This window comes from Hypanus sabinus, chromosome 22, assembly GCF_030144855.1.
Source record: "Hypanus sabinus isolate sHypSab1 chromosome 22, sHypSab1.hap1, whole genome shotgun sequence".
NCBI classification, from domain to species: Eukaryota; Metazoa; Chordata; class Chondrichthyes; order Myliobatiformes; family Dasyatidae; genus Hypanus; species Hypanus sabinus.
In genome coordinates this window covers 68,307,135-68,328,863 of record NC_082727.1, presented here as the reverse complement: position 1 = coordinate 68,328,863, position 21,729 = coordinate 68,307,135, and the positions used below count along the sequence as shown (strand labels likewise).

The window sequence follows — 21,729 nt, the reverse complement described above, 5'->3', positions numbered from 1 at the left end:
GAGTGTTATTTGAGAATGTTTACTGGCATTACCACACAATCAATCACCCCGTAAAGTTCACTGATTGGTTGAAAGCTGACACAGATTTTTAAAAAGTGATGAGATCAATTCTAGGAGACCACTCATTGCCACAAAATGTAAAACATGGTGAAATAGATTCAGATATCACCAGTGCTTCAAAGAAACAAAGATCACACTGCACAGTTAAAAAGATAGTGAACTGTTGTTAATATTTGTGTTACATCCATGAGATTTATTTCCTGTATGGCTTTAATAATGGCTTAAGCTCTCTTTCTCATTTGGAAGCACCATATAATTAAGGCTTCTAGGAATCGAGGTTATTTCAGAGTCCTGAGCTCTGCAGATCAGTGCAATTGTTGCCAGCTAATGCTTTCCAGGCCACCCAAACCTTGCATATTCACTTCTTGTACATTCTGTTTCAGTTTGCACCATGGGTTAGAGAAATTCACTACACACATAAGCACAACATGCATAACCCAATTATTACACACAACAATTGTCTGTTGCTATGTATAACCCAATACTTCTAAGCTACACTACGTGTACAATTAAAATATCATACCACTGGAAGGAAAGCTTTTCCCTTTTTGTACCACAGTATTAGGTCAGTTTAAAATCCTGAAACAAGTCAAATCAAAAATCATGGCTGAGAAAAAGCAGTTGTCAAAGAGAAAATACAAGATAATGTTTTTGTTTTTATTCTGTAATGCGTTTCTATTTTTACTTCCAACCCTTTTCCAGACCAGAAATATATGAAACAACAACTCAATAACTTGCTACCACCATCCCTTTCTATCCTTTAGAGCTCTGTGGCCCATGAGGCAGCAATCATTTATAAGTTCAGTAGTGGTAGAACCAAAATATCATATAATGCAACATGTAGCATTGTCTCTTCACATAACATTAAATAAGTACATCAGAAGTTGGATATTTAGATTTTGGAAAAAAAAAGGAAGAAACACATGTTAACATACAATACATAAGAGAACTCTTTGGTGTAACACAAAGATGAAGACCAGTGATTTGAGTAGCTTTTCAAGTATAATATGAGATATAGATCATCATGACTTACAGGTTAATTTAAGCTCAAGTTTGCTTTAAACACCCCTGAGGGAGAGGCTACAATGGAGACCCTGAACACATCATAATGAAAAAATGTATTAACTGGTAATGCCTCCCCCTGTCAGTATTTAGAGATCTTACAATAACATGGGGAATTTCTAATCTCAACATTAATAACTGATGCTGTAGGTCTTCATTTCTTTCAGTTTCTGAAATATTAGGTGGCACATCAATGAGATTTACTATTGTTTTATTAAAAAATTCAAGGTAGAAATGCTTATGGAAATGATTTTCTCTTACTAAAAGCTCCAAGGGATCTTTAAATTACCAAGTCTCCCATTTTGCAAGAGAAAAATAAAATATTGTGTTATAAATGTTATACCCATTAAAAGGGCTCACTCTTAGGGGTTAATATGTGGAATCAGTGGGTAAAAAGCTGGCCTTAGCTCATCCTTTCTCTGAAAGATAAAGCAGTCAAAAATTATGATCTGTAGCACAAATTTTTCTTGTATCTTGCTCCTGCACACTTCACGGGTGCAAGGGCTGATCATTGTCGGACAGATGTTCATCCAAAAACCATGCATCTCCTCACATACAGTGGAATTATTTGATCACACAGTGTTTAATCTGTAAGTTGTGTTAGGAAGGTCAGCTTGGGTTCAATGCATTTCATGGCTGGATTTGAATGTTGTGTTTCAACTGGAAACCTTACACAACTTATCACAGAACATCGCTTGCCACAAAATGGATATACTTTGGAAGGATTATTTTATTGCCTAGTCTCAATGCCAATTGCAAACATATGATCTTCTTGCAAAGATATGGCTTTCTTTTTGATTGCTAAAAATGCTGATTAAACTTCTTATGAAACCCTAAGGCAATCTATAATTTAGGGCCCAGCACATTCAAGATACAAACTGAACAACTATTAACCCAATTTTAGCCATCAGTGCAAGACTGTGAGCATGGATCAGCAATTTTGACCTACCAATCAGGTCAACAGAGGAGAGGAAAGAAAAAGAAAGCAAAGGGAAAGACCAGTAGGCACAGAAAAGCCAAGATTACTTATACATATCTCTTTGCAACTGAGGCATACCTACTCACAGTTTTCTGCCACACCTGTTACATAAAGTATTGGCTGACCAGATCAGCCAATCAGCTCTCCTACATTTAGGAATCATGCATGGAACTGGATGTCTGCTTGTTGGAGGGCTTAAAAAAATGAGCAACTTTGGCTAACCAGTGGGGAAGGGAGGGGACGTGAGATGAGCTCAGAGCCATGTTTGGTAACATATCTTTTGAAAGTAGTAATAATCCTCTAATTACAATCACAAACTCCTTTTATAACAGGGGTTCCCAACGTTTTTTTTAATGCCATGGAACCTTATCATTATTTGAGGGGTTTGTGAACCCCAGGTTGGGAACCCCTGTTCTACAGATTGTCACTTAACAAATGATTAATCTTTAGATTGTGTGTAGTGCTAGATGTTACAGAGCTCATAGCCAAGTATCTGGATATCCTCCTAATTGAAAACAACCATTCCATTTTGCGGGAGGATGGCAAAACCAAAAGGATTCTTTTGTGTAGATAATAATCCACATCCTAATGACACAGAATTCACAATATCCCATCAATTAAGTTTTAGCACAGCAGAATCTTTTTTAACGTAGAACTTTTGCACATCACAACAAACCTGCCTAGAGTACCAACTCTTGAGAATTTGATACACTTTCATTAACACTGAATTTGACACAATTCATGGCCAATGACAACAACCTGTTAAGAATAGAGGGTCCACTTCAAATTAAGGGACATCTATGACATATGCATGACAGGTTTGATAAACTTCTGAAGTTTCTAAATTAATCATAAATTCAGTGTCATCAACACACCTGTGACCATAATGGTAATCACCTTTTCGTGGCTTATGCTTCCACATGCCTGCATCAAAAGACGCAGAAGATGACACTAAATGGAATAATAAACCAGTTAAATTACTAAGGAAAGCAGCCAAATTAAGTTAGGTATACACCTTTCACTAAAACAGTGAAATAAATCAGAAAATGTAGCAAGTATTCATTTAAGTTCTTAAATGTTAAATGATCAATTCAAATGGGTTTATTAGTACCAGTCCATGTCAATAAATTACCACAGCCCATTCAGCCCTCTCTATAACATGATAAAATTCAGAATGTACTCCAGCAGCTTTTGTCGATTGATGAGAGGTAGAAAAGTGCTGCTGAGTTCTAAAGTTGTGCTCCCTTTCTTCTGTGCTTTAAAAACCTGCAAAAGGAAAATTGCTACAATTTAAATAATTGTGACTTTTACACCAGCTTACAATTTGCAGTAATTATAGTATAATTCTTTTCTTGCAATTACATCCTGAGAAATATTTCAGTACCGTGCTAAGAATGTACAAACCCCAGTTCCAGAAAAGTTGGGATATTTTCCAAAATGCAATAAAAACAAAAATCTGTGATATGTTAATTCACGTGTACCTTTATTTAACTGACAAGATGGCGGCACGACGCAGCTTGCAGCTGCCACTCCGGAGCTGATTATCTGTTATTTGTGAAGTGGAGTGCCGTGTGCAATCATTATCGATTGAAAACGGACGTGAGAGCACGGAGGAACATCGGGAAATCTCCAGGAAGCCCTTCTTCGTTGCTGCTGCTGCTGTGAGGTCCGGGTCTTTGCTGGAAAGAACAGGCCCCCAGTCCTTGGGGTCGCATTGCCGATGGCCGTTGGCGGGACCGTCTTAATACGCTCAGCAGAGGATGGTGCTCAGAGAAGCTGTGCTGGAGAGGATGGTCGTCGGCTCGGAGGTTCGACTGACTCTGAGTCCACTGCGGTCAGGTTGCTTTCACTGTGTGCTGCGCCTGCGAGGCTGAGTTGGGCGGCACCGTGGAAGTCCATAGCGGGGGTATTCCCTTCTGCCGCCGGCGTGGGATGGCAAGTCTGTCAGGACCCTGGGGACTTGTGGAAACCGTGTGGTGATTTCTTTTGAATTTATAGTCCTTTAACATCTTTGGACTATTTTTACTGTGGCCATCGTCTGCTTTTTATCAATTATGCTATTGTTTGCACTGTTGTAACTATATTTTGTAACTATGTGGTTTTGTGCAGGGCTTGTAGCTTTAGTTTTTGGTCTTGTTTTGTCTGGTGGATTTGGCGCTCCTTTCCGGGGAACGCGTTAAGATGGTAGCGTGATATTAATACGCAGCAGCCTCTCTGGACCCTGGATTGGGGATTGCCAAATGTTATGTGGATTTTCTGGTGTAGTCTGTTTTGTCATATGCTTTTGTGATATCATTCTGGAGGAATATTGTCTCATCTTTAACTACATTGCATTTGTAGTTTCTAAATGACAATAAACTAAATCTGAAAAGTACAAAGAAAAGATTTTCAATAGTTTTACTGACCAACTTAATTGTATTTTGTAAATATACACAAATTTAGAATTTGATGGCTGAAACACACTCAACAAAAGTTGGGACAGAGTTAAAATAAGATTGAAAACTGCACAGAAGTAACACTGGTTTGGAAGACCACATTAAGCAGGCTAATTGGTAGCAGGTGCGGTACAAGACTGGGTATAAAAGTAGCGTCCATCAAAGGCTTTGTCTTTGCAAGCAAGGATGGGTCGTGGCTCACTCCTTTGTGCCAAAATTCGTGAGAGAATTGTTAGTTCAAAAGGAACATTTCCCAATGTAAGATTGCAGAGAATTTAGGTCATTCAACATCTACAGTACATAATATTGTTAAAGATTCAGAGAATTCAGAGACATCTCAGTGCATAAAGGGCAAGGTCGGAAACCACTGTTGAATGCGCGTAATCTTCGAGCCTTCAGGTAGCACTGCCTAAGAAACCGTCATGCTACTGTGACAATTATAGCCACCTGGGCTCGGGAGTACTTCAGAAAACCATTGTCACATAAGACAGTCCGTTGCTGCATCCAGAAATGCAACCTGAAACTGTATTACGCAAGGAGGAAGACATACATCAACTCTATGCAGAAATGCCGGTGAGTTGTCTGGGCCCGAGCTCATCTCAGATGGACTGAAAGACTGTGGAACTGTGTGCTGTGGTCAGATGAGTCCACATCTCAGCTAGTTCCGGAAAAAACGGGCGTCGAGTTCTCCGTGCCAAAGATGAAAAGGACCATCCTGCTTGTTATCAGTGAAAGGTGCAAAAGCCAGCATCTGTGATGGTATGGGGGTGCATCAGTGCCCATGGCATAAGTGAGTTGCATGTATGTGAAGGTACCATTGACTCTGAGGTGTATATTAGGATTTTAGAGAGATATATTTTGCCATCAAGGCGACGTCTCTTCCCGGGATGTCCATGCTTATTTCAGCAGGACAATGCCAGACCACATTCTACATGGGCTACAACAGCGTGGCTTTGTAGACACAGAGTGTGTGTGCTTGACTGGCCTGCTGCCAGTCCAGATCTATCTCCTATTGAAAATGTATGGCGCATCATGTGGAGGAGAATCAGACAACGGAGACCATGGACTGTTGAGCAGCTAAAGTCTTATATCAAGCAAGAATGGACAAAATTTCCAATTGCAAATTTACTACAATTAGTATCCTCAGTTCCAAAATGATTAAAAAGTGTTATTAAAAGGAAAGGTGATGTAACACAATGGTAAACATGCCTCTGTCCCAACTTTTGTTGAGTGTGTTGCAGCCATCAAATTCTAAATTTGTGTATATTTACAAAATACAATTAAGTTGGTCAGTAAAACTATTGAAAATCTTTTCTTTGTACTTTTGTCAGTTAAATAAAGGTTCACATATCACAGATTTTTATTGCAGTTTGGAAAATATCCCAACTTTTCTGGAAATGGGGTTTGTACAACATTTGTAAAAAAAAAATTGGAGCTCAGTAGGCCACACAGACCTTTGAGACTGATCCATCATTCAACGAGAATCTCAGTAAGATTTACTAGTCCTACAGCTATTTTCAAGACTAATTTTCATAGAACTACAATTTGACAAGGTAGTTATGAGGAGATACTGCACAGACAGTAGTGATAAAATTATTTTGCTAACTCCTAAGTACTGATTGTTAATGATTTGTCTGCCAGGCCAGTGGGAAGAACCCCAAGATTAATACAACTAATATAATCTTTTTGATGGAGCACACCATTCCTGAAAGCTAATGGGTCATATTGTAATAGCAAAGCATGGTGGCTCAACTCAAATGGAAGATACCAAAAGTAAATATTACTTACCCCAAGGTCCTTCAGAGTTTTCACTGCACTTTTTGCAAGACAGAAAGTTGCACTCTCCCCTAAGGAACAAAATAAGTTACAGAAGATCTATGACGATATGACGTTAAATTTGAAGACTGAGGCCCTTCATTACTTGGGGTTGACCATGGATATTGCTATCTATGTGATATGAAAGCCAGGGTAGTATGATATGGAGAGCAAGCTGTTGCCCATCCAGAAGGCCCCCCCCCCCCAGGCAGCTGATGAATCCAAAGGAACGACAGGGACCGACAGTTTGGCATCACTGGCAACACAGGTGTTGTCAGTCAAATTTGAACTTGACATAGAACTGCCTTAAGGACTCAAGTTCAGGTATTTCTCCTGGGGTTTACTGCCGAGGCCTTCCCCATGAGCAGGCAAAGCCACAAGACAGCGGAGGTATAAGTTTTCCTTCTCCTAGGTGAGCTGCCAACCACAGCTGATGAGACCCATTTGTCTGAAATGACCCGTTTTAAGGCATCAGTAACTCAGCTTTTCCCTTCTCCTGTCAGTAGAAACTGTTCTGCTGGGCTTAGTAGCTAAACCACATGTGAAAGCCAAGAACTGGACTAGGTTATCAGAAGCTATTTGAGACGAATGGCACTGGAAGTAATAGGTAGTGGGAGCTAATTCCCACTATCACCCATGGCTGACAATCTTAAAGGGACCTAAATTTGAAGATACATTAATTTATCACTACTAGAATGAGACATCACATGCTATTTTGGTAAGATCACAAATCTAAATGCTGCTAAAAAGTCTGAAGATAAACAGTTTAATTACTAATAGGCGAATGAAATTTGAAATGAGGACAGTTTTGGATCACGAGAGTGTGTGTGCATGCAAGGGAGTAGGAGGAAGGGGGTGAAGATATGAAGTAGTCACTTTTTCATAATACTTTTGATATTTCTAATATTCGAGGAGGCCAAATACTCTCAAACCCTTTAATATTTCCAAGTAGACAGCCCATGACTGAAGCAATTTGTACAATGTAATGCCAAGTGTGTTACTTCACTATCATACCTTGACAAGAATTTTATTTTGATAGGCAAACAAAAATCATGGAAAGAAAGATCAAAACCCAGGGCATGACAAATTGTTCCCTATGGGAGGCAAGGGCAGAAATTGTTGGAGATAAATAGCAGAGATATTTAAAATATCCTTAGCGTCAGGATAGCCAATGTTGTTCTGCTGTTTAAAAAAGTCTCTGAACAGAAAACAGGAAATTATAAACTGGCGAGTCTTACATTAGTTGTGGGGAAGTTTTTGGAAGGTATTCTGAGGGACCAATATATACAGTGCCTGTAAAGAGTATTCACTCCCCCCCCCACCAGAAGTTTTCATGTTTATTGTTTTACAACATTGAATCACATTGGACTTAACTTAAAAGCAAAAGACATAGGAGCAGAATTAGTTCATTCAGCCCATCGGGTCTGCTCTGCCATTTCATAATGGCTGATCCCATATCCCATTCAACCCCATACACCTGCTCTCTCACAATATCCCTTGATGCCCATCCAATCAAGCATCTATCAACTTTTGCTTTAAGTATATCCATAGACTTGGCCTCAACTGTAGTCTGTGGCAGTGCATTCCACAGATTCACCACTCTGTGGCTAAAAAAATTCCTCTTTACTTCTGTTCTAAAAGATCACCCCTCAATTTTGAGGCTGTGCCCTTTAGTTCTGGATACTCCCACTAAAAGAAACATCCTGTCCATATCCACCCTATCTAGTCCTTTCAACATTCAGTAGGTGTCAGTGAAATCCCCATGCATTATTTTAAATTCCAGTGAGTACAGGTCCAAACCTGCCAAATGCTCCTCAAATGTTAACCCCTACATTCCCAGAATCATCCTTGTGAACCTCCTCTGGACTCTCTCCATTGATAGTACATCTTTTCTGAGATATGGGGCCCAAAACTGTTGCCAATCAAAGTGCAGCCTGACTAGTGTTTAATAAAGCTTCAGCAGTTTGCCTTTCTCCCCCCCACCTCCCTCTCTGATCAGCTTAAAGACTCTTTCGTGTCAAAGTGAAAACAGATCTCTACAAAGTGATCTAAATTAATTATTAATATAAAATACAAGATAATTGATTGTATTTGATTCACCCCGTTCAAGTCAGTCTTTAGTAGATTCAGTAGTTAACATCACATGCCGGTGATAATAAAACCTGATTCTGATTCTGCTATGCACCTTTGGGAGCAAGTACAGTCTGCGTGGATAGGTCTCTGAGACCTACCTGGATACTGCAATTTTCCCCCATTCTTCTTTACAAAACTGCTCAAGCTCTGTCAGATTGCATGTGGATCATGAGTGAACAGTCCTTTTCAAGTCCAGCCACATTAGGGTTGAGATCTGGTCTCTGACTTGGCCACTCTTGGACATTAACTTTATTGTTTTTAAGCCGTTCTGGTGTAGCTTTGGCTTTATGCTTGGGGTTATCAACTTGGGAGAAGATTTGTTTTCCCAGAAAGACAAAGTTCTCTTGCAGACCGCATCAGGTTTCCTCCAGGATAACTTTGTATTTTGCTGCATTCATTTTACCCTCTACCTTCAAAAGCCTTCCAAGGCCTGCTGCAGTGAAGCATCCTCACAGCATGATGCAGCCACAACAACACTTCATGGGATAGATGGAGTGTTTTTGATTATGTGCAGTGTTTGGCTTATGCCAAATACAGCACTTAGTCTGATGGCCAAAAAGCTCAATTTTGGTTTCATCAGATCACAGAATTTTCTTCCAGCTAACTTGAGTCTCTCACATCCTTTCTGGAAAATTGTAGCTGAGATTTCATGCGTTTTTTTTTTCTGCAGCTGATTTCTCTTTGCCACTCTTCCATAAAGCTGTGAATGGTGAAGCACCTGGGCAACAGTTGTTGTAAGCGCAGTCTCTCCCATCTCAGCCAATTGAGCTTGTAACTCTTCCAGAGTTGTCATAGGTCTCTTGGTGGCCCCCCTCACTAATCCCCTTCTTGCATGGTCACCCAGTTTTTGAGAATGGCCTGCCCTCAGTAGATTTACAACTGTGCCATATTCTTTCCAATTCTTGATGATTGACTTAATTATACTAAGTGATATTGAAATTTTCCTGAATCCATCTCCTGATTTGCACTGTTCAATAACCTTTTCATGGAGTTGCTTGGCGTGTTTTTTTGTTTTCATGTTGTAGGTTCACCAGCAGTTAGACATTCCAGGTACAGGTGTATTTTTACTAAAATCAATCGAAACAACTTAACTGCACACGGTGAACTCTATTTAACTAATTATGTGACTTCTGAAACCAACTGGCTGCACCAGTGTGTCGTATTAAAGGGCATGAATACTTATGCAATCAATTATTTTGTGTTTTATATTTACAATTTATTTAGATCACTTTGTGGAGATTTGTTTTCACTTTGATACAAAAGAGTGTCTTTCTGTTGATGTGTGTCAAAAAATGCTAAATTAAATACACTGTGATTCAATATTGTAAAATAATTAAACATGAAAACTTCCGGGGGTGGGGATGAAAACTTCTTATAGGCACTAAATATTTGAATAGACATAGACTGATTATGTATAGCAGCATGGCTATGTGCATGTCTAACCAATCTTAAGAGTATTTTGAGAAGTTACCGGGAAAGGATGAAGGCAAGGCAATGGACGTTGTCTACACGGACTTTAATAAGGGATTTGACAAGGTACCGCATGGGAGGTTGGTCAAGAAATTTTAGTCACTTGGCATTCAAGATGAGGTAGTAAATTGAATTAGACATTGGCTTTGTGGGAGAAGCCAGAGTGGTGGTACAGGGTTGCCTCTCTGACTGGAGGCCTCCGATTAGTGACGTACCACTGTATCGGTGCTAGATCTTTTGTTGTTTGTCACCTATAATAATGAGCTGGATGATGGTTGTAGTTGGGGACCTAATGTCAAAGGTTACACTTTGCATCAGAGGGATAGGAAGGCAGGATGGTGTGGCTCTGCTGGTAAAGAATGGCATCAAATCAGTAGAAATATATGACATAGGATTGGAAGATGTTGAATTCTTGTGGGTTGAGTTAAGAAACTGCAAGGGTAAAAGAACCCTGATGGCAGTTATATACAGGCCACTCAACCAGCTGGGATGTGAACCACAGATTAAAATAGGAAATAGAAAAGTCATGTCAAAAGGGCATTGTGATGATAGTCATGAGAGATTACCAACAATTTGGTCATTTGGGAACATCAGGTTGGTAATGGAACTCAAGAGAGTAAGTTTGTTGAGTGACTATGTGAAGCGTTTTGAGCCTACTAGGGGATTAGCTATACTGGATTGGGTGTTTTATAATAAACTGGAGGTGATTAGTGAGCTTCAGGTAAAAGAACCATAGTGATCACAATATGATTGAGTTCAACTTGAAATATGATAAGGAGGTTGCCGGAACTATATAAGATGTATCCCAGGCTACTGTGGGAGGCGAGAGAGGAGATTGCTGAGCCTCTGCCAATGATCTTTGCATCCTCAATGGGGACGGGAGAGATTCCAGAGGATTGGAGGGTTGCGGATGTTGTTCCTTTATTCAAGAAAGGGAGTAGAGATAGCCCAGGAAATTATAGATCAGTAAGTCTTACTTCAGTGGTTGGTAAGTTGATGGAGAAGACCCTGAAAGGCAGGGTTTATGAACATTTAAAGAGGTATAATATGATTAGTAATAGTTAGCATGGCTTTGTCAAGGGCAGGTCGTGCCTTATGAGTCTGATTGAATTTCTTGATGATGTGACTAAACACATTGATGAAGGAAGAGCAGTAGATGTAGTGTATATGGATTTCAACAAGGCATTTGATAAGGTACCCCATGCAAGGCTTTTTGAGAAAGTAAGGAGGCATGGTATCCAAGGGGACACTGCTTTGTGGATCCAGAACTGGCTTGCCCACAAAAAGCAAAGAGTGGTTGTAGATGGGTCATATTCTGCATGGAGGTTGGTGACCAGTGGTATGCCTCAGGGATCTGTTTTGGGACCCTTACTCTACATGATTGTTATAAATGACCTGGATGAGGAAGTGGAGGGATGGGTTAGTAAATTTGCTGATGACACAAAGGTTGGAGGTGTTGTGGATAGTGTGGAGGTTTGTCACAGCAGGACGTTGATAGGATGCAAAACTGGGCTGAGAAGTGGCAGATGGAGTTCAACCCAGGTAAGTGTGAAATGGTTCATTTTGGTAGGTCAAACATGATGGCAGTATATAGTATTAATGGCAAGACTCTTGGCATTATGGAGGATCAGAGGGATCTTGGGGACCGAGTCCATAGGACGCTCAAAGTAGCTGCACAGGTTGACTCTGTGGTTAAGAAGGTATATGGTGTATTGGCCTTCATTAATCGTGGAACTGAATTTAGGAGCCAAGAGGTAATGTTGCAGCTATATAGGACCCTGGTCAGACCCCACTTGGAGTACTGTGCTCAGTTCTGGTCATCTCACTACAGGAAGGATGTGGAAACTATAGAAAGGGTGCAGAGGAGATTTACAAGGATGTTGCCTGGATTGGGGAGCATGCCTTATGAAAACAGGTTGAGTGAACGCGGCCTTTTCTCCTTGGAGCGACGGAGGATGCAAGGTGACCTCATAGAGGTGTATAAGATGATGAGAAGCATTGATCGTGTGGATAGTCAGAGGCTTAGGTTATGGAGTACTTAGTGACACAGAACAAGATAGGACAAGGTCAGCATAGTTTCTTTAAGGGAAAATCCTGTCTGATGAACCTGTTGGAATTCTTTGAGGAGATTACAAGTAGGATAGATAAAGGGGATGCAGTGGATGTTGTATATTTGGACTTTTAGAAGGCCTTTGACAAGGTGCCACACATAAGGCTACTTACCAAGTTAAGAGTCCATGGTATTACAGGAAAGTTACGAACATGGTTAGAGCATTGGATGATTGGTAGGAGGCTAGTGGTGTTCCGGAGGAGGTTGGACCACTTCTTTTTATGGTGTATTTGAATGACTTTGATGATGGAATAGATGACTTAGTTTCCAAATTTGCAGATGATAAAAAGATTGGTGGAGGGGCAGGTAGTGTTGAAACAAGTAGGCTGCAGAAGGACTTAGACAGATTAGGAGAATGGGCAAGAAAAAATACAATATTGGAATATGCATGGTCATAAACTTTGGTAGAAAAAATAAATGTAAGACTACATTCTAAATGAGGAGAATATCAAAAAATCTGAGATGCAAAAGGATTTGGGAGTCCTTGTGCAGAACAACCTAAATGTTAACTTATAGGCTGAAGGAGGCAAATGCTATGTTAGCATTCATTTCAAGAGGTCTAGAATATAAGAGCAGGGATGTGATGCTGAGGCTTTCTAAGGCATTGGTGAGGCCTCACCTTGAGCATTGTGAACAGTTTTGGACTCATCTATAAAAGATGTATTGGCATCTGAGAGGGTTCAGAGGAGGTTCACAACGATGAATCTGGGAATGAAAGGGTTATCATATGAGGAGTGTTTGATAGCTCTGGTCTGTACTTGCTTGAATTTAGAAGAATGAGGGGGATCTCATTGAAACCTTTCGAATGTTGAAAGGCCTAGTCATGGTAGAAGTGGAAAGGATGTTTCCCATTTTAGGGAAGTTTAAGACAAAGTGGCACAGCCTCAGGATAGAGGAGTGTCCATTTAAAACAGAGATGCAGAGAAATTTCTTTGGTCAAAGGGTGGTGAACTTGTGGAATTTATTTCCATAGGCAGATGTGGAGGCCAGGTCAAGTGTATTTAAGGCAAACCTTGTTAGGTTCTTGATTGGAGTAGTGCTGAAGTGGGGGGTGTTGACAGAGAGAGAAAAAAAGGATCAGCCACGATTCAATGGCAGAGCAGGTTCGATGGGCCAAAAGGCTCATTGAAAAGGCTCCATTGTCTTATGATTGGGGGTGCAGTGGACAGCAGTAAGGCTATCATGGCTTGCAAAGGGATATGCATCAGCTAGAAAAATGGCAGATGGAATTTAATACAGGCAAGGTTTTGCACTTCAGTAAGACCAACCAGGGTAGGTCCTACACAGTGGACAGTAGGGCACTGATGAATGTTGTAGAACCAAGGGATCTGGGAATACAGGCCCATAATTTGTTGAAAGTGGCATCACTGGTAGATTGGGTCATAATGAAAGCTTTTGCGATATTGTCCTTCATAAATTGACATATTTACAGAAAATGGGATATTATACTGAAGTTGAATAAGACATTTATGAGTCCTAATTTGGAGTATTATGATCAGTTTTGGTCACCTACCTATAGAAAAGATGTAAACAAGGTTGAAACAGTGCAGAGGAAATCTACAAGGATGTTGCTGGGTCTAGAGGATCTGAGTTATAAGGAAAGATTGAATAGGTTAGGACCGTATTCTTCAGAATGTTGAAGACTGAGAGGAGATGTGATAGAGGTATCAAAATTATTAGGGGTATAGATAAAGTAAATGAAAGAAAGCTTTTTCCACTAGGTTGGATGGGACTACAACCAGAGGTCATGGCTTAAGGGTGAAAGGTGAGAAGTTTATTGGGAGCACGAGGGGAAACCTTTTTCATTCAGAGGGTAATGCTATTGTGGAATGAGTTGCTAGCAGAAGTGGTCCATGTGAGTTTGATTTCAACATTTAGAGAAATTTGGGTGGGTACATGGATAGTAGGGATATGGAGTGCTATGGCCCTGGTGCAGGTCAATGTGAGTAGGCAGCTTAAATGGTTTTGGTGTGGACTAGATCAGCCAAAAACCTGTTTCTGTGCTGTGCTTTTCTATGACTTTATCATGCATTTGGAACACAAGAGATTCTGCAAATGCTAGAAATCTTGAGCAACACATTCAAATTGCTGGAGGAAATCGGCAAGTCATGGAGTATTTTCCTGATGAAGGACCTCCGTCCAAAACTGACTGTTTTTTCCACATCACAGATACTGCCTGATTTGCTCAATACTTTCAGCATTTCGTGTGCATTACTGAAATATTTGAAGACAAGAATAATATTTGTTTACTTTCTAAGTTCATGAATGAAGATAATAAATCTTGTTTCATTTCAAATGATCACTTTTTACATTTTTTGTTCATAACTCACCAAATACTGCAATTTTCATTTCAGTTCGGGATAAAAGATACTTGTGAAACTTGCTGATGTATTCACTTTCTGAAAAATAACATATTTCTAAAAGTTGTTAATCAATAAAATGTATTTATTGAGTCGAATGTTGAAGTGTGTTTTTTCTCTATTTTGTATAAAGTTTAGCCACTACAGCAACTTCACTTCAGTAAATATTTTCTTGGTGTTAAAGACACTTTGCATAGAAAGCAACACAAATCCAGCAAAACCAAGATGTGTATTTGGATGCTATCTATCAATGGCACACACCAGGATTCTTCGTACACTATGCACAACTGTATTTGAACACTGTCTATCAATGCCACAACAAGATTCTGTGCACAACTGTATTTGAATGCTATCTATCAATGCCACACCAGGATTCCTCATACACTGTGCACAACTGTATTTGGATGTTGTCTAATCAATGCCATACACCATGATTCTGTGCACACTGTGCACAACTGTATTTGGATGCTATCTATCAATACCACACTAGGATTCCTCATACACCATGCACAACTATATTTGGATGCTGGTCTATAAATGCCATATACCAGAATTATGGGCATACTCCACACTCTACTTGAAAGCTGTCTATCAATGAACACACCAGGATTTGAGTTTCTGGATTAACTGCATGGCAAGTTTGATTATTTCCATTCATTAAGGCAATTAATTCATTTGACTGCAAATGTAATTACAGAGTGGAGTACAAGGATTAAGTTTTTCAACAAAAAATACTGAGAACAGCCCTTCAAGTCATGCACCATCGCAATTTGCAATTACAATGCTATTTCTTCATCAACATCGTGTCAAGATTACTGGTTTAAGATGATGCTGGAGAAATAAAGCAACAACTTACTGTTAAGCTAACAAAACTATTAACTACTTTATCAATCACACTTTTCCTGGAAAACTAAAAGATCAATTGCCTCTAACTTTCCTTTTGGAATTATACTTTTGAACCATCTATACAACTTAGCATTTTTGTGGTATGAACTTAAGCCTTGAAGGTGCAGGACAGTTGCAATGTTGCATGCACGGGTTGAACTGAGGCCACAGAGCCTGGGCCTGAGAGTGAGGAACGAGCCATTATACGGCCATTGATGAAGCAGACTTGGAGGCAATTCAAAATGGCAAATCTGAGGTAAGGGAGAGCCCAGGCAATGGTACTCATGCCTGAGATCGAGGAATGAGCTGATGTTAAACTAAATTATGTGCCGGGCCAGATTGGAAGGGTTGGTTATGGGTCGAATCGAGGTGGTGGGTCCCAGGCCCAAGAGTGTATAGAAGCAGCAGGGCCTGGATCCAAGAATGAGGAACGAGCCATGGTCTGGCAGATTTAAGTGCTGGGCCAGCTTGAAAAGGTCAGGGTGTTGGGGCTGGATGCAAGGGATTGGCTGGTGTTCAGCTCAATGCTTGGTGAGGTTTACTCGTATCTGTGCTAAACTGAGGCTGTGGCTCGCAAGTAATGGGCTCCTGGGTCAGCTGTGACAGGCTTTGTGGCTGTGAACTCACTTTTGTAAACATTAGTTTTCAATGCCATTTGCTTGCTTTTATTGCTTGCGCAATTTGTTCTTTTTCTGCATATTGGGTGTTTGACCATCTTTTTTCAAATGAGTTCTATTCTTCTATTCTTTGTAGCGTGGCTGTCTGTAAGATGAATTTCAAGGTTGAATATAGTATACTTTGATAATAAATATACTTTGAACAGCCTGGATCTTCCTACCCATTAGCACATGGGACCACTTTCAGAGCATGTCACAGCAGTCCAAAAGGCGAATCTGTTGCTACTTTTGCAAGGCAATTGTGATTGGACTATGCATGTGACCATCTTCAGAATAAATCTTAAAAAAAAAATCACAAGTCCAAAAGTACAAATGATGTCCTCAGTGAAACCTACCTTCAACCTGAACTCTGAAGCTTTGAATATAAACAGCAGCAGAAAAATAAGCTTCCAAAAATGGACCCAACAGCCTCTGTAAGAAAGTGATGAACTCCAGGTGATCCTGAGACCGGCTCACCTAGAAAAGATACAATTTTAAATGATTCAGCTCTATAAATAATTTTTTGTAAAATTGCATTTTGAGTGGCATTGTTCACGATCATTTGAACACTACCAATTGAAGTTGGAGATAGAATCGGATGCAAGTCAGCTCCAGCAGGGCTTGCAGGTTATTACTTCCTACTAGGCAACATCTAACATCATAAATGGCTGATAATTCACTTCCAGAACAGCTCAACTTCTTTTATGCACATTTTGAAAGGGAAAATAAAATTATATGAATGTGAATCCCTGCAGCATCTGGTGACCCTATGATCTCTGTCTTGGAGGCCGATATCACAACATCTTTCAAGAGGGTCAACCCTCGCATGGTGCCAGGCCCTGATGGCGCACCTAATCGGGCTCTGAAAACCTGTGTCAACCTACTGGCAGGAGTGTTCAAGGACATTTTCAATCTCACACTACTGGAGTCAAAGGTTCCCATCTGCTCCAAAGGAGCGACAATAATACCAGTGCCCAAGAGAGTAGGGTGAGCTCCCTCAATGACTATCACCCAGTTGCACTCACATTTACTGTGATGAAGTGTTTTGAGAGGTTGGTCATGGCTAGAAGCAATTGCTAAGCAAGGAACAGAACCTGCTGTAATCTGCCCATTGCCACAGTAGGTCTACAGCAGGTGCAATCTCACTGGCTCTCCATTCAGCCTTGGATCACATGGTCAATATGGGTTAGGGTTAACTCTAACTCCAACATTAGGCTGCTGTTGCAGGTCCTGACGAAGGGTCTCGGCCTGAAACGTTGACTGTACTTTTTCCTATAGATGCTGCCTGGCCTGCTGCGTTCCACCAGCATTTCGTGTGTGTTGCTTGAATTTCTATCATCTGCAGATTTCCTCATGTTTGAGGTAATGCTGAGCCTTTATGAGACACTAATCAGGCTACACTTGGAATATTGTCAACAGTTTTGGGCCGAATATCTCAGAAAGGATGTGTTGTCATTGGGAGTCCAGAGGAGGTTCATGAGGATGATCGGGAATGACGGGGTTAACATATGAGGAGCATTTGTAAGGTTTGGGCCTATACTCACTGGAATTTAGAAGAAAACATAAAAATATAGAAAATCTACAGCTGGATACAGGGCCTTCGGCCCACAAAGTTGTGCTGAACATGTCCCTACCTTAGGAATTACTAGGCTTACCTGTAGCCCTCTATTTTACTAAGCTCCATGTATCTATCTAAAAGTCCTTTCAAAGAGCCTATTTTCCACCTCCACCACTGTTGCTGGCAGCCCATTCCACGCACTCATCACTCTGAGTAAAAAACTTACCCCTGACATCACCTCTGTACCTACTCCCCAGCGTCTTATACCTGTGCCCTCTTGTGGCAAACATTTCAGCCCTGGGAAAAAGCCTCTGACTATCCACATGATCAATGCATCCCAACACTTTATACACCTCTATCAGGTGTGATGAGATCTGAACGATTATTAAACATGGACAGTTTCTTTAAAGAGAGAGAGAGAGAGTGTGTGTGCTATTTCAGTGAGAGAGAGAGCAACAGAAAGCCTGTGAGTTGCCTTGGAAATGGCAAGGTGGAGCTATACGATGGACAGCTGGTGTTCAGCCGTTGTGGAATATATACAAGGTCAACTGGCTATGTAATCAGACACACACAGAAGACAATGTCACTGGTTGAGCTTTGTGTGCCCATGACAAAGGTGGGGTTTTTGCTCACAGTGTGGACAAAGGGATGACCGGTGGAAAGCTATCGGTGTGTTTAACCCTCACCTGGGTTGATAGCTGTACCACGTGAAAACAGCATCCTCTTTTGTGTGGTCACAGTTGGTGACTTTAATAAGTTTCGGGAGCAGGAGGACGACATGGAAGATTCGACAGCATCGGCACAGGGAAGACAAAACATCTCCGTCTCTCTCCAACTCCACTCAATTCAAAATCCAGAACTGAACTGCCTTCATACCTATAACCATCGTAAGACTGTATCATTTATCACCTGAGCTGGGAGAAGTCTGGGAACTTTATTTACTCACTTATATATGCATATACTCTGCTAACCTGTTTGCCTTATCTTGTTTTATATTACTTTATCACGTAGTTACTAATAAAATAATGTTTAACAGAAGAATCAGACTCCAGGTGTGTCCATTTCTGCTGGTCCTTTTTAACCTGGTACAGGGTACGTAACAAATTGGGGCCTGCGTCCGGGATATGAACAAATTGGTGGGAGCTATTCTGTAAATTTGGGGGCTTGTTGATTGAGTGATTATCTTTGTTTGATTGGCTTGTGAGTGGAAAACAGCAGAAATGGATGTTGAAGAATCTCTGGCAGTGCCAGACCCTGCGGCTTTGAAGATGAGTTGTGGGAAGTTGTTAATGCATTGAAACTTAGCGAGGCTAAGAAGGGTATGATGAAGGTGGATCTCAGAAGGTTAAAAGTTGAGCACTATATTTCTACGAAGCACTTTAGTGAGGAGGAGTTAAAAACGTTTCATCTAGGTAAAGAGGAGATCCAGTTGCGACTGGAACAAATAAAGTTAGACAGATTTAATTTAGAGTGAGAAGAAGCAGGGAGTTTGAGAGAGAAAAATGGTAGTGACAAGATCAAGTGCCAGGTAGTGGTAATGAGCTGGTGATGCCGTTTAATATCAACCAAGAAATTAAGTTAGTACCACCATTTTATGAAGCTGAAGTCAATAGGTATTTCCTGCACTTCAAAAAGGTGGCCCAGACTTGGCAATGGCCAATGGATCAGTGGGCTGTCATGTTACAAAGTGCATTGAAGGGGAAGGCTCAGCAGGCGTATTCTGCCTTGAACAGTCAAAGAACTATGATTTAGTGAAAATGCGGTGCTTAAGGTTCACAAATTGGTTCCGGAGGTGTATAAACAAAAGTTCAGAGATTGAGGAAGCCTTGGAACCAAACCTATGTGGAGTTTGCCCATGAAAAGCCAGTGTATTTTGATCGCTGGTGTACCTCAAAAAGGGCGAATGGGAATATAAATGCCTTAATGGAGTTGATGCTCATTGAAGAATTTAAAAATTGTGTCCCTGATAGCATAAAGATGTACTTGAATGAAAAAAAAGTCTGCTAGGTCAGCAGATGAGTATGCTTTAACCCACAAGGTGAAGTTTTTCCTGAGCAAAAACTACCATAGGAGTAGCAGAGATAACAAAGATACCCCACAGGTTAAACCAGAGAGTAAGTTGAGAACTAGTGTCAAGAGTAAGGAGGAAGAAAAGTGTTAAGAAGGTTTTTAGGAATGGTTGTATATTATTGTAAGTTTTGTAAGAACTTCGCAGACATCGCTTTAACCCCAACGAAACTCCTAGGGAAAAGTGAAAGATTTGTATGGAGTGACCTTTGCCAGGAGGCATTTGAACGCCTGAAAACCATCCTGTGTTATCCTGTGCTCAAAGCACCTGATTTTAATAAACCATTTTCAATCGTGCTAGACACTAGTGATGAAGCTGCCAGGGCAGTATTGTTGCAAAAGGATGATGATGAAATTGAACATCCCATAGCTTACTTCTCAAAGAAATTTAATGTGCATCAGAAAAATTAATCTATTGTTGAAAAAGAGTTGCTATCACTCTTGTTACAAATGTTAGCATTGCAACATTTTGATGACTACATATGTCCTGCGCAGAAACCACTTGTGGTTTACACAGACCATAATCCATTAATGTTTCTGAGGAAAATGAAGGATAAGAATAGAAGGTTACTTAACTGGAGTTTGATCTTGCAAGAATATGACATGGAAATAAAACATGTGAAAGGTACTGACAATATTATAGCAGACTGCTTGTCTAGATGTTAAGTTCAAGTTTGAATACGTTTTGCTATGCTACCTGATAATTACATGATTTGCTATAAGCTGTACAATCGATAGATAAGAGAAAAATTTTGCTCTTTGATCAAAATTTTTCCTAAAAGGAGGGAGGTGTGACAAGATCTGAAGGATAATTAAATATGGACTGTTCCTTTAAAAAGAGAGAGAACATGTGTGCTATTTCAGCGACAGAGAGAGAGCAACAGAAAGCCTGTGAGTTGCCTTGGAAATGGCAAGGTGGAACTATACAATGGACAGCTGGTGTTCAGCAGTTGTGGAATATATACAAGGTCAACTGGCTTTGTAATCAGACACACCAAGACACTGACACTGGTTGAGCTTTGTGTGCCCACGACAAAGGTGGGTTTTTGCTCACAGTGTGGACAAAGGGGTGACCGGTAGAAAGCTATCGGCGTGTTTAACCCTCGCCTGGGTTTATAGCTGTACCACATGAAAATGGCATCCTCTTTTGTGTGGTCACAGCCGGTGACTTTAATAAGTTTCGGGAGCAGGAGGACAACATGGAAGATTCGACGGCATCGGCACAGGGAAGACGAAATATCTCCGTCTCTCTCCAACTCTACTCAATTCAATATCCAGAACTGAACTGCCTTCATACCTATAACCATCATAAGACTGTATCATTTATCACCTGAGCTGGGAGAAGTTTGGGAACTTTAATATACGCTGCTAACCTGTTTGCCTTATCTTGTTTTATATTACTTTATCACATAGTTACAAATAGTGTTTATAACAGAAGACTCAGACTCCAGGTATGTCCATTTCTGCTGGTCCTTTTTAACTCATTACGGGGTACATAACACAGGTCACCTCCCTTCCTCCTTCACTCCAAGGAGAAAAGGCTGGGTTTACTGAACCTATTCTCATAAGGCATGCTCCCCAATCCAGGCAACATCCTTGTAAATCTCCTCTGCACCCTCTCTATGGCTTCCACATCCTTCCTGTAGTGAGGCAACCAGAACTGAGCACAGTACTCCAAGTGGGGTCTGACCAGGGTCCTATATAGCTGCAACATTACTTCTCGGTTCCTAAATTCAATTCTACGATTGATGAAGGGGGATCTCCGAATTTTGAAAGGACTAGATATGGTGGAGGTGGAGAGGATGTTTCCTATGGTGGAGGTATCCAGAACTATAGGGCACAGTCTCAATATTGAGGGGCGACCTTTTAGAACGAAGCTAAGGAGGAATTTTTTAGCCTGAGAGTAGTGAATCTGTGGAATGTTCTTCCACAGACTGCTGTGGAGGCCACATCTGTGGACATATTAAAAGCAGAGATTGATAGTTTCCAGATTGGTCAGGGAATCAAAGGATATGGTGAGAAGGCAGGCATCTGGGGTTGAGTGGGATCCAGGATCAGCCATAGTGGAGAAGATTTGATGGGCTGAAAGGCCTAATCTGCTCCTATGTCTATGGGCATGCCCATTTCTTATGAATGGTA

General features: G+C 40.7%; 1 protein-coding gene across 7 annotated transcripts in view; it reads right to left on the bottom strand.

Annotated features, from left to right (window-relative positions):
- Window positions 1–696: 696 nt before the first annotated feature.
- Window positions 697–21,729, bottom strand: part of gpam (glycerol-3-phosphate acyltransferase, mitochondrial) — a 189,870-nt gene continuing 168,837 nt past the window's right edge. For all 7 annotated transcript variants that reach the window (XM_059947969.1, XM_059947972.1, XM_059947966.1 and 4 more), the window contains 4 exons: window positions 16,322–16,442; window positions 14,395–14,463; window positions 6,325–6,383; window positions 697–3,367 (listed from right to left, as the gene is read on the bottom strand). In XM_059947969.1, the coding sequence (XP_059803952.1) occupies window positions 3,254–3,367; window positions 6,325–6,383; window positions 14,395–14,463; window positions 16,322–16,442 (363 nt within the window). In that variant the 3' untranslated portion in view covers window positions 697–3,253. The remainder of the gene's footprint in view (window positions 3,368–6,324; window positions 6,384–14,394; window positions 14,464–16,321; window positions 16,443–21,729) is intronic.